General features: G+C 38.7%; 1 protein-coding gene, 1 long non-coding RNA gene and 3 other non-coding genes across 5 annotated transcripts; 4 read left to right on the top strand and 1 right to left on the bottom strand.

Moving 5' to 3' along the window:
• Positions 1–1256: 1256 nt before the first annotated feature.
• Positions 1257–4541, top strand: LOC130416063 (uncharacterized). The gene is made up of 7 exons (XR_008906006.1): positions 1257–1302; positions 1753–1804; positions 3674–3733; positions 3807–3874; positions 4054–4102; positions 4192–4233; positions 4412–4541. It is a non-coding gene; the product is annotated as an uncharacterized LOC130416063 (long non-coding RNA).
• Positions 3475–3610, top strand: LOC130416161 (small nucleolar RNA SNORA16B/SNORA16A family). The gene has a single exon (XR_008906029.1). It is a non-coding gene; the product is annotated as a small nucleolar RNA SNORA16B/SNORA16A family (small nucleolar RNA).
• Positions 3905–3984, top strand: LOC130416159 (small nucleolar RNA SNORD103/SNORD85). The gene has a single exon (XR_008906027.1). It is a non-coding gene; the product is annotated as a small nucleolar RNA SNORD103/SNORD85 (small nucleolar RNA).
• On the top strand, positions 4277–4349 carry LOC130416180 (small nucleolar RNA SNORD99). Its single transcript, XR_008906047.1, has one exon. It is a non-coding gene; the product is annotated as a small nucleolar RNA SNORD99 (small nucleolar RNA).
• LOC130416062 (CTP synthase 1-like) lies at positions 4531–6126 on the bottom strand. Its single transcript, XM_056742157.1, has 3 exons — positions 5547–6126; positions 5300–5444; positions 4531–5088 (listed from the first exon to the last, which is right to left on the bottom strand). The coding sequence occupies exons 1-3, from the start codon at positions 5566–5568 to the stop codon at positions 5004–5006; spliced, it is 252 nt and encodes an 83-aa protein (XP_056598135.1). The 5' UTR covers positions 5569–6126; the 3' UTR covers positions 4531–5003.
• Between the last annotated feature and the right edge of the window lie 7737 nt (positions 6127–13863).

The following is a 13863-nucleotide window of genomic DNA, read 5'->3' as shown; positions in this document are numbered from 1 at the left end:
CACTTAACCTTAAATTTATTTCCGTCTTAATTCTTGGAACATACACTCCTATGCCCACTTTTTGCTCAATTGGATCTTTAGATCATCTGTGTAAATCTGCACAAAAGAATAAAACTGTTTCCTTTATAAAAGCATTGATTTCATAACTATTACTATATCTTCATTCTGCTTTTTTCCCGGGCCTCCAATAATCTCATTTCAACAATAGGTTCAGGGATATTCCATACCGATACACCATTTAATGGCACATTAGGAGAGATTACTTCATTCTCCAGCCCACAATCCTCATATTTCCATCCAAAACTATTTCCTCCATTATTTTAATATTCCCAACACTCATTTAAAATTGTGCGTGTATGTTGATTCTTGTTACTTTGTATTCAGTGTTGCCAGATCTCGCGAGACAAATAAGCCACCAGGCCCATGAAAACACGCCCACAACAAGCGACTTTTTCTACGGAGCTCCCGTAGGTTCCGGGATGAGAAAAATAAATAAACTGTGTGCGCGGTTATACAATCCGTGAGAATGGATTTTAAACTGTGGGTACAGATTGTCAATTTACATCCATGTGGACTGTACTGCAAAACTGTAGACACGGTACAGTTTATTTATTTTTCTCCCCCCTGAGCTTCAGGACAATGACCGCAAGAGGGAGTTAAACCACCTTTTAACATGATTTATATCATTAGAAAACTGATGTACCAAATGCATTATATAGGCTACACAGTAAACCTCTGGTTATAAAAATTTGCACAGACATCCTAAACTCATAAATTCTTTATTTATTATTACAGGGACTGCAGAATATCCCATTCTTAAATAACTACAACACACAAACAGGATACATCATTGATTATTATCTGGGTCTGAGCCAATTAGAAGCAGAATATGGGTGGGAACAAACTCTGCTGTCTCCTGTGTGTTTGGGGAAAAGAGGGGGAGGACAGAGGGAACAGGCAAGACAAACTCCACCGTTTATAACTTATAGAAAAACAGCTTGACAACTTATTATGAAGATGGGAACAAGCCCAAATAAGCGACTACACTTTAGAAAAAAGCCCCAAAAAAACGCGAATACCAAAATTTGTGAGCGACTTTACAGAAAAACGAGCCCAAAGCCGCTTATAATAAACGAACTTGGCAATAGTGTATGTTTTGTGTCATTTGAATTCACTACATATCCCATGTCCCTATGCGGCCGAGACGTCGCCTTCAACCAATCAGCGTAAGATGCGCTGTATAAAAAGTGCGTCACGTTTTTTCCTTCCTTCTTTGAATCGCGTTCATCAGAGATTGTGAAGGTACGCGCAGATGTAATCTTATAACATCGAAGCTACACGTGTAGTTTCCTCTAAATAATTTGTATAATTATGTAGCGCTACTTAAACTGCATTTTTGGTGTTAGCTTGTTTTCTCTAGGCTAGAAGTAATCTTTGTCACAACGTGGCTTGGGTTCGGCTGAAAAGTCTACCGACGTTATTTTTACTGCATAATGTTAATTATTCATAATGTGTTCGTTGACGTTGACCTTTAGTCGTTTTTTATCATTTTTGCGTTCTTTGTCATGTCACGTTTCATGTGTAGATCGACTCTTGTAGTTTAAATGTAGAACGCAACGTGGTTGGTCGTTTAATGCAGGCTTTATTTCTAAAGATATTTCTTGTCAATTGTGTTGGCTTATTTTAAAATGTAATTTTATATGCAACTTTTGTGTGGTTGTGAAAGTTTATAATTGTGTATTTGCTTTTCAGTTGGAGTCTATTTCACCCACCATGATGTCCATCTATCCACGTTGCCGCAGAGGTACATTTTATTATTGAAGTTAATTTTAAGCGTTTAAAACTGCAGCACGTTCGGGCACTGGCGTATTTAAGTGTGTAATTTGCACTAAACTGGGGTCTGTGAGTTTGGTCTTTACTGGTAGTAGTGATGGCCGGTTCGCGAACGAATCGTTCTTTTGAACCGGCTCTTTATAGTGAGCCGGTCGAACCGGTTCACCAAATCGAACTGAATCGTTCAAAGCGGTCCGCGCCTCCAGAAAGCACGTATCCACATATTTCCTCAGTTACACACGCATGCACCCCAAGAGCGGTTCTCGTTAATGATTCAAGAATCGGTTGCAACAGTTTTTGGATCATCAGTACATTCATTGAACCAAGAGCCGGTTCACTGTCTTTCGGACACGTTCGAGATGTGAACCAGACCGGTTTAACTGATGAGCTCAGCTGATGCACGTGCGTCTTGGCAGAGTCTAAGCATATTAATAAGCCCTTTGCCTAGATAATCGTTTGCTTTATATTCCTTTTAACGTTTATACTTTAGAATATTTTGAGAATAAAATGTAATAATGTATGAAAAAAGTGTACAAAAATGTTTATTGTGCTTTTTCAAATACACCAAAATAGAATTACATACAAAACATATACTATACATATAAGAAACTACATTTGCAGCATAAAAACATTAACAGGGAACACACTTTATAATGGTCAGAACTATTTGTATTTTATTTATGTTAACGTGGCTTAAAATGCATTAATGTTGTGCATTTTTGCTTTATAATTACTTTAAAGATTGAAAACAATTCCTAGGCTATCAGTTTGTAAAATTTAACTACACTTTCATTTGTTTCATTTTGAATCCATGGTATTTTCATGAGCATATCTTATTTCATTTTTAAACAAGATGATACAAATCTAAACATTATCATGCACAGGAACGAAACAAGCGGATTGAACCGTTCTCGCAGAGAATCTTGAGTCACAAAATCCAATCGGTTGCATTCCATTGGCTTTCCGGTCATGAACCGAGAGCCGTGTCTTTTGGGTCATCAACCGAGAGCCGTGTCTTTCGGACACGTCCGATTTGTGAAGAATATAAATGTGAACCGGCTGTTCAGTGCTAGTGAGTTGATAAACTGCGGCTGCGCATGCGTGCGTGTGAAAACTAGCAGGCTTCTCTCACTCTGAAGTTAAAAAGATTCTTGGAATTTAGAGTTATACCAAAGTTAACCAAAGTATGAAGACAATAAGCACGTGTGACGACGACGAGTGGGGCAATCTGACAAAACCTAAGTTTAATTAATAACAGATTATTCACTTCATAACGTTCGCTTGCATATTACTGCCTTTGTCTGTATCTGTGTGCATTATTTGCAAACTTAAATGTGATAAACTTATCAGATCATGATGATGTTTTAAGTGATGAAAAGTGTCTTCATTAAATGTTCAGCCAAGTGTATTTTCATCCCGACCGAACGTCGTTACGTCATAACAGCACGTCATTACGTTCTGGCGTAAATAAACCGATGAACCGCTTCATTGAACCGGTTCATTGACACGAACTGTCCGAAAGAACCAGTTCGCGGAAAAGTGCCGGACTTCCCATCACTAACTGGTAGTTTATGCGCACAGAGCAGATTTGACGCACGTGCTCAACTCCCATTGAAACTTTCATCAGTCCAAATTGGTCTTTGTGGCCCTTATCGAAGCCGTTCCTGTTCATCTATAGCAGGCGCGGTCAAACAGGAGCCAAGAGCAACACTTTGACCGACGGTCGCTGTACAGTTCACCTGTAGCTGTCTCGGCAACATAAAGGCAAAGGATAACAAACCTGTGTTTGTCATGATGTGCCGGTTTTTATGTTGTGTGTCTGACTGTTGTTTCTATTCAGGTCTGATGGCGCAGATGTGGTTGACCGTGTCTTCAGAAGGATGAGTTGAGTGAACAACTGGTACGTTTCACCCTTATTTTTAATATTGTGATGGCTAATCTAAATGTATTGACAAGTATCTCTTTCTACACAGGGAAAGATTTGCTTCAGTCCATAGTTGTGTTAGGATGATGTGAAGGACTGCAGTATGCCGCCTCGCAGGTTTGTTAGTTTCGTATTCCACCTTTTCATGTTGGCTATGATGACCAGAACTTGCCCTATCTGAGAGAACAGCTCTGTTATGAGAAAGTTTATATTTTATCTGAGCCACTGAAAACTGAGGGAATGGCATGTTTCTCTTTCATAAACACTCTTTGCTGATCATTGTATTCTTGTTTTAGATGGCAGTGAGATGAGATCACTTCCTGAAAGGACTCTAGTAAGCTTGAGGTAATATTCTTTTATTTTATCTTTGGCATTGTTGTCACTTCAGAAAATTGCTTTATCAGTTTTGTAATGAGCTGTTTCTCCTCTTGTAGGTGACGACATGGGATCTCTGGAATGGGATGATTCAATGCCAGGTTTGTCTAACTTATAACATGACCAAATCTAATATGACCTCTCTCTGATCGATGATGACAGTATTTGTAATGGTGACTGCTGGATGAAACTTGCGGATATGGGGCTGAGATCAGTTCAGTCTGATGATTGTGTATGCATACAGTATGTGGTTTGTTCATTTTGGTTTCTGACCTTTAGGTGTGAGCTTCACCTGGATCTGAAGGATGCAACATGAATGCCGTTCTGTGCGGTTTCAAGTGGACTGGAATTTGTGAACAGCCTTTAGGCAGTTTTCTTTGTTTCAATAAAACGCAATCTAGAAGTTGAATATTTCTCTTTATTTGACCAATAATCTTTAAAAAATAGTTGTGTAAATACCACTGTAACTAACACCAAACAACATGCTAATAAAACTAATCCACAACTGGGTTCAATACTGGGATTGAGATGTTCGTGACTGCATTTGTATGTCTTCCAGTCTTGACCAATAACTGGAGTAGTTCACTCAAATTGCTGTTCTAATGACCAAAATATTAAGGGAATACTCAACTGAACTTTTTGGCACCAGACTGCTGGAACAATAAATTTTTTGAAATGACTAATACTTGACATTATTTGTCCACATGAATAGTTAATCCAAATCTGTAAAAATCTCTGCTTGACTGTTAAGGGTTTAAATTAGTTTCAGAAAGGTGACTCAATTTTTTTCTTGATAATGGCAATAAAATCAAACAAAATGCAAGATACTTAAAAAAAAATGCTTTAGCAAGCGGGATGAAATTGTACAGATTTAATCTTGAGTTATTGAAAGTAGTTTGAAGTCTGTCATCTCTGGTTCTGGAGAGCTGCTGCCACTTTCATCACTGTATGTATCTCTGGAGAGAAAAGTAACAATTAGCCACAATTTTAATGAAGTATTTTTGCCTATAATTCCATAGCTTTAAAATGATCAAAGTTTCTAAAGTTCAGTAAAGACTCGATTTTCCATCTTGTGTAAGTCGAGCTTTTATTTAGACTTAATATGGGACCGAAATCTCCAGTTAAGGCACGTGTATGTGGAGTCGCTTGGGTAACACAGATCCATACCGTGGTGAAAGCCGACAGCCTTTCTGAAGATAATTTGGGAGTCGCCCGGCGGCAGCTAACAGCAGACCAAAGTACGGTGGAGATGGTTTAATGGGTCTCGATGTGAATTCTGGGTGATACTGTACACCAACAAAATACGGATGATCTGCAAAATAAAGATACATTATGATCTCAAGATCCATAAACCGAACGATTTAGATTCTTGAGTTTAGTGAATGTTTTCGAATACATATGTCCTCTCACGTACCATCCAACTCAATGACCTCCATTCTCTCACCCTCCACGTCCTGACCCACAAACCTGAAACCTTTATCTTCAAAGTGCTGCTTCAGCTCTGGGTTCACCTGGACAAATAATATACAGTTAAGATATTACATATAAACATCATAAGTGACAGAATGAGTTTTTTTGCTTTAAGATGGAGTGTCTAAAGTTGAAAAACAGCAACTCCAGGATAAAAGGTGCATGACATAAACCGCTTTCTCCTCATTGTCTAATCAAATGAAAGGAGAGGCGAGGATTCCGTTATGGTGACTTGAAACGTGCAATGATGGAGAAACTTGTTCTGGCTGACGGGCAAAGTCAGAGCCAGCCCCTTTGCTTGTACTGGTTTAGTTTCTACTAATATGACCGCTAACAGCAACTAGAGAGCTCACGCTATATTGCTTGACTGACAGAGCAGCTGATTCGATGTTTGCATAGCATGTAACAAACTCTTTTCAAAAAGTCAATGAAAAAGGCAGTGGAGTGTGCTGCAATTTCAAACAGGAAGAGGCTTAGACCTCTTTCGTGATATCTAGAGATGAACTCTTACACATTGGGCATTTATGATCAATTTAAAAAAATTGGTGACAGCATAAAATTATCATTCAAACTCGATGACTGTGTTAAGGCACAGAGTTTCATTTTACGTGATTTAATATTTGACTTCACATAAAACTTTACATCGAAGAGCGAGAACATCCTCAAATACCACCAATATCCAGCATCCACCTGGATGATGTAACGGCATATTGCACCAGAACGCCCACCAAACACCAGTTTATTGGCTTGAAAGGAGACACTCCCTGCATTCTAACTGGGATATATATACACCCTTCAGAGTGAAAACAATCATGGCCGCCATACTGAAGGCTCGTTCCAAGCCAAAGTGCTCATAACTGGCCCCTTTAACGGGCCCTTCATCAGAATGAAGGATTTTGAAGGGTACAACTTGATGGTCACTTCGGGCTCCCATGATTCTTTTGCGTTGTGACGCTGCCTCCTTATGGGCGCGGGATGATGACGCAGAAGGGCACTTCAAGAAACAGTTGTTTGGTCCCCTACACCCTTTAACCCTTCAAAGCTCTCACTCCGGAGGGTAAACCATTCGAAGGGCTCAGGGCATAGGGATGAGTCCTTCGAAATGGAATGCAGGGAGAGTTACGAAGCCAATTAGTACATATAGGGATGATTACGGCTATGATACATGATGTATAGAGGCAAATTTGTACAAAAAATACATCGTTAGAGATGCATAGGGAAAACATACCGGTTAATCAGGTCATACACACTAAATAGAGAAACAAAAATGTCTGCAGTCTGAGCCTTTTTCAAAATCAAACGAAAGTAGTACAGCCAACAATCTCAACACTTCCAATATCAGCCAATAGTTCATTATAAAACAACAAAGAATCATCTTTAATCTTAAAATGAAGACTGGTCATTTGACTCTACGATTTAACTGTCGTTCATAACAAAATCATCCAGTTACAATTGCAGTAGGTTGTTACTGTTGATGACACAGTACTCAATGACACAGACTTGAGGTTCAAAATCATCGTCGTCTACAGGAACAAGGGCCTGACGCATCATCCACTCCTGGATGGCATCCGTTATATGTGGCACCACTACAACAAATGAGAACGATCAATGTCATCCAACTTATCCTTTACCACAATTTGCTGGAAATCCATTTAAAAACCAAAAATTTCATGAAATTCTTAGTAATAGTATCTTATGGAGGAAGACACATCTCTCAGAGGATCTTCTTACCCTGTACAGTTTTGGCCAGATAATCTCCTCTGCGCTGATGACTGATTGGTAGATCTTGCCGGTGGTCAGGTTGTTGTCTTTGGTGAGCCGGATGTCCAGAAAGCGTTCGTAGTTTCCCAGATCAAGATCAACCTCTCCTCCATCATCTAACACAAACACTAAACCTACGCACAAACCATATTTACAGTTACACACATTTGACAAAGATGCTTTACACCAGATATTTAAAGCAGAGGTTACATGCCATTTCATGCATTCTTACTTCTTTACGCTGTTCAACGTTCTGGCTTCTCAAGCTTAACATAGTCAACTTGTCAAAAACGAGTTGAACGTATGATGCAGTATTTCTGTGCTCCACTCTGCCAGGGTTCGTACAGGTTTGGAAACTTTTTCGATCACGATTCCCGTTTCGTAACAAGTTGACATTCTGTTTGACAAAAAAGCCAATTTCTCAGCTGTTTGTTCAGAATGCTTCTTTTATCAAACGGATCCGCTAGGAAGTTAGTTTTGTTAGAAAGACTTCTTTTGATATATTTAATATTTGAACATCTATACAAATTATTTTATATGACATAAAGGTTTTTGAAGAATTTTCAAGACATGTGACTCTCTTCTTTGCCTCCCTCCTCCCCACCCACTTCATCTTTGACTGCGGAGGACTTCACTCTCTCTTTCACTGAGAAAAATATCATCCATCAGCAAACAATTCTCAGAACCTCAGACCTCGGTATACAGAATAAAAAACTAGACTTAGGGGGTCCCTCAGATATTTTTGAGTAAAAATGATAATGACTAATGTGATTCAATTCATGCAATGGATATGGTCAATTTTGTGAATTAATTATTTTCAATAATTTATATTAACTTTGTTTATGGGATAGTTGTGTTTGCTATATGTGTCCATACAGTGGCGGCTGCTGGTCTTTTAAAGAGGGGAAGCTCATTTTCGGCCTAAATCATAAAAATTGTCCATTTATTTATATGTAAATTCTGCCCTACGTTCCTTTTCAAGAAAATGCTCTGTAACCCTGTCGTACCAACTAGGCGTCTTTTCCAGTGACTTTAATTAATGAACAAACGATCTAATATATATATATATTTATATTTAACTCAACGGGAGGAAATGTGGGAATTATGTTAAACTGAAACAATGAATGTGGTGTGAAATTGTGTGAAATATACGATGAAGGTTGCAGCAGTTTGTCTTTCGACTACACATGTAAAATCCGCGATGGGACTGAGTTGGAAATGGAGACACAGAGTGATACGCGTCATAATCTGAAGACCACGCCCACACCAACCGTCTCTTTGCATTGCGAGAAGCTGCCGCCTCCTTGTCCTTTATGATTTATAACAAAAAATAAAAAACAATGTCTAAAAGCTGATATGTGACAATGTGTATAGCAAACAAGCTAAAAAAAACAAGAAATACGTTTTTATAAGCTGTCGACCCCAAAAATCATCACGCAGACGCTGGGAGTCCGGGCCAGCCCACTCCTCCATTCATCCCAGAGACGCTGAGCGTCCGTGGGTGGGACATAATCGCAGCATTATCCAATGACCGTCTTGTTTCTAAGCACTGAAAAAAACTGTTTAAAGCAGCCCCATTGAAGTCAATGGACGCTGGGCTTCAACAGAGTAATGCACTGTACGCTACGGGAATGAATGAGAAGGAAATCGAGTCAGCCGACCTAAGTAGCTGATTCTGAACGAAATTGTTTTCGTTCGAGATGAACGTGTTTAACGCATTTTTAGTCAATAAAATGTTAACATAATAGTACATATATTTGACCATTCTTTTTTTTGACAATTATAGGGGAAGCTGAGCTTCCCTCGCAGTCTTAAAGAAATCGCGTCTGGTGTCCAACCAGATTTGTGTAAGACCGCGCGGTCATGACTTTAGACATTAGAAATGTTAGACTCTATCTCACTGTGGTTTCCTGCTCATTCTGCTTCACAACTCCTTCCTGGTGGAACATTGGTCCTAACTCATCTCTCACTTCAAACCCATCTCTTCTGTGAACACTTGACAGACAAAAGAAAAGAAAACTAACCCTCTCTCTTTCTCTCAACGGGCGTTTGTTGAAACTTGAATTGTATGATTGCTCCTGTATGAAAGTTCGCTTATTGCTCCCTGAACGCTCTGTAAGTCGCTTTGGATAAAAGCGTCTGCTTAATTACTGAATATAAATGTAAGTACACTGACTTTATAGGGGGGGGGGGTTAAACACTGTTTCATGAATTCTGACTTCTTTGCACTGTTAAACGTGCTGGCTTCTCATGCTGAAGGTCTGGAACTTATCGCCGCTTTCTTTGGCTAAGTCCCGCCCAAGAGGCTTTATGACTGACAGGTAAAGCAACCAATCACGTTTCATTTGTCACTTAAGAGGCTTGGAAATGTCCCCATAGTAACAGACCGATGTACATGCAAGAACGTGTCGAAAGTTAACAACAACAAAATGATTATAAGTTTATGCCGTGAACCTCGCATACGTTTAAGAATTAAACGTTTAGTCGATCGTGAGAAATTATTATTGAAACCGTTGTAAACACGACAGTTTACTTCTTAGATCAGACGACTTTGTGTTGTTTCCAGACGGACCGTTAAAGAACGCAACACGCGTTGAGGCATAAGTGCATTAAAAGTATTTAATCTTTTTTCAGGATGTTTCCTATCAATCTAAATTATAACAACACATCTATGACATAAGGTTTTAAATGATAAGATTCTTATAAAAAAAAGTGCTCATGTGGTTCTGTTTGCCCCATGGTAGGGGTAAGTTGATCTGAGTCAGGGGGAAAGTTAAACCATATGTAGATACTGTATACTGAGCATGCATCTGAATTTGATTAAAGATTTTATTATAAAACTATTTGATTTACCTTCAAAAAAGTAATTCAATCATTATGTTCCCTTACAAATACTAATTTATCTTTTTTAAGTTAACTAATAACAAAATCCACCAAAGGGGGACGAGCTTTCTCATACGTAGCACCTAAACCCTGGAATAGCCTTCCTAACCCAGCCGGCATTTCAACGTTGAAACAACGTCAGGTACCATGGTTGAATCAACGGTGAATTACCTTTCGATTTTGCGAAAACGGATCAACGTTGATATTGTGATGTCGTTTCACCGCGGAAGAAACAACGTTGATTCACCGTTGAAATCGCGACGTCGTTTCACTCTTGCCTTTCGGGTTATGGTCTTCTGTCGACGTTGAATCAGCTTTCGATTTTGCAAATTGAATCAACGTTGATATTGAAACCCTGTTTCACTGGCGTACCTGTTATTATGCTTAAACGTCAACACTGAGATGTAAACTATGACTTTCGGTACACATAGTGTTTTCAGCAACTAATAAAACTTGCTGTACATGATTTGCAATTGGACGGCATAAAGAAAAAAAAACTCTTTCTAACAATTAGATGTTCATTAATCTGCAGTGCAGGGATGAGATGCTTCATTTTCTAAAGAAAAAGTTTTGAACATTTACACCAAATGGAAAAATAACTTTCTTAGAATTTAAATATACATCTATATTCTACATTTACACTTTCACATAATTTATTGAAAAAAATTCTCATTCAACAGCAAAGCACTTTCTTAAGGGTTTAATGATATCAGAATGCAGAGGGAAAAAGCTTTTAATTCTAATTTCATACACACTGCAAATATACACAATAGCCTATATATAAATAATAACAAACATATGTACTCATTTTGTGACCAACATATGTACTCATTTCGTAACATTCTAAAATCTCAACAATTAAGTGAAAAAGAATCCAAGTAAAAGTAAGGAAAGTTTGTAGAACAAGAAGTCTTTAGTAGAACTTAACATTTTACTAGCAACAGTCATTAAAAAAGAAGAAGGAAAAAAAGGTGTCTTCAAGGAAGAGTCTTCTTACGGCCACCACCATCCATCCTCTCTGGTGCATATTTTTAAATATTTGGACATGGTCTCCATTACTTTTGTACTGGTTGTGTTGTGTGCATTGACGACTGCATCTAAAGGGAAAAATCAAAACAGCCAAGATCAACAAAATTGCTATAAATTTATGGAAAAGCTTTTAAGGATGTCAAAGTTATCAGGATCACAATTGACCTTATGCACAGTAGCTTCCCTGTTTTCGATAAGCCAGCTCAGTCATTCTCGCACATTATACATCATATATGTCTGCTTCAATTCAAACATCTTGATCCAGTAATACCAATTTTCTCTTCCATTCTATTCTGTTCTATTAAAAAAAAATTAATTACATAAAATTGTTGTCCTACTGTTAGTTTGAGAACACTATTTTATTAAATCATTGTGAATTCATTAGGTTTAGTTGCCGTTTGTGCGTTGTTCCAGGAAGAGCACGTCCGCAACAGTCACACATCTGACAAGCCCACATCTGAGGCAGCGTTGGTGACACGTTGTAGTCGTTATATTTGATTATTAAATAATTAATTTAATTTAATTAATTGATCAATCACATCAAAACATTTTACAATCCTACTAACCCTTGTCATTCATTTGATGAGGAACATAGCGTTTTGAGCAGGATTTTCAGACCCTGTCATGCTGTTGGCCATATGCCACTGCAGTAGCATATTGCAGTAACGTTACTATTATTTGCTCAGACAACTTGCAAAACAGTAAAACTAACATGAAAAAGAATCGTGATAATATTGTGAATCATATTTAACACATAAAATTAACTCGATTGGATTGTTTTCCATATCGCCCATCTCTTTCATGCTCTTTCCTTTGGCCAGTCTCGCTTCCAATCTCGCGATATTACCGTGAATGGACAGTAATCACGACGACAAACGGAAAATTTAGCTTATGTAACGTTACACTTTTTTCCCTGCAATTTTGTATCTGTGTGCACACGTATAATGTCTTATCCCTTAAAATCGACGTTGCAACCGCAAAAGCACATAACGACACTGAAGCGGCACGAGTAACGTTAGGCCTCAATCGACATCTGTAAAACTAACGTTAGCCCTCCGCGACACAAATGTGGAAAAGCATTCCCTGAATATCGAGTTAGTAAATTCATTCAACAAACTGTGCATTTACAATTTTCCAAGAACTGACATAATGCGTTTAACTCATGACCTTGCGTATATTTTTGAAATCAGACTTACCTTTTTGATCCCGCGCCCTCGCAGACCACTTTCTATCGTGCTCTTCCCTTGGCCAGACCAGTCTCGCTTCAAATGACGGTCAGGATAACGGTCATATTTTCAAACATAAAATGGCGCGCACAGTTTCATTGGCCAGTTTCATGAATGACAGACAGATTAACCAATCATAATCAAAGCAAATAAGGTTAGATAACCAATAGGAATTGTGTCAGTGTGGTAAAGCAGCGCAATCTTTTATTGCTGTTGATAATATCTATACCAGAAGGTTCATGATAAAAATGTAAATGGATAATAAAATAATAATAATAATGATCTTAATAATTTAAAAGGCAGAAATGATTTATTCTGTGCATACATTAATTGATTCAACATATGGATCTTGCAAAAAAAAAGTTGATTTATAAGTGTTTTTATTACCCTTTATCAACCATTTAGCATTTCAATCAAAATTGAAGCAACAGCTGTCATTATTTCAACCATATTTCAACGTTGAAGGTTGGTAATGTACCGGTTGGTTTTCAACCATTTAGCATTAAACGTTATATCAACGTTGTTTCAACGTTGAAACAACAACTGTCATTATTTCAACCATATTTCAACGTTGAAGGTCGGTCATGTGCCGGCTGGGAATACTATTCGAGGGTCAGACACACTCTCCCAATTTAAATCTAGATTAAAGACACATCTTTTCATCCAAGCTTTCACTTAATGCATAGTTAATGAACAGCTGCTACGCTAATTATTCTCTTTATTCTCTTTCCGCCTCTGCCTCGGGATGCCCATCCCGAGGTAGGAAGAAGTTCCACCATGTCCAGACGACCGACAGATGCCCATCCCCAATTTGAGATTACGCCAGCTACAGGTGCAGACTGACTGACCATCCCAGCTCCATCTAAGGCAATTCCACCACCAGCCAAGAGAAATATGACCATCGGACCATCCCAGCTCAGACCACTACATCCCCAACCAAGAGCAAAGACGGACTATTTGTCAAATTAATGCTGAAGTTCTCGTGTGCCCTTCTCGTTTGGCTCTCATCGGAGGTGGTCACATTTTCTCTCTCCCCGTCCTTGCCCATATCTTCCCTGCTTTGTCTCCTGTCTTGTCTCGTCTCATCTATTGAGAGACTCTCTCTGCACTGCTCTCGAAACTTGGAAATTATGGATCTGATCAACTGGTCCCTTAGCGCAATTGACACCATTTTCTCGACGAGAAAGAAAGGTTCGAGTGAACCTGAATGCCCTGACGGAACGTTCGCAGCTGGCTACACGATGGACGCGTGGGAGAGATGGCGGATCGTGTGTCTGGCGGCTCTTTCCGTGGAGGACATTGAAGATATCTACCTTTTCGGAACCATGATAACAGGTATTATGCTGATTGGATTATGCTTTG

Source organism: Triplophysa dalaica, chromosome 25, assembly GCF_015846415.1.
Source record: "Triplophysa dalaica isolate WHDGS20190420 chromosome 25, ASM1584641v1, whole genome shotgun sequence".
NCBI lineage: Eukaryota > Metazoa > Chordata > Actinopteri > Cypriniformes > Nemacheilidae > Triplophysa > Triplophysa dalaica.
This window is presented reverse-complemented; position numbering and strand designations above follow the sequence as displayed.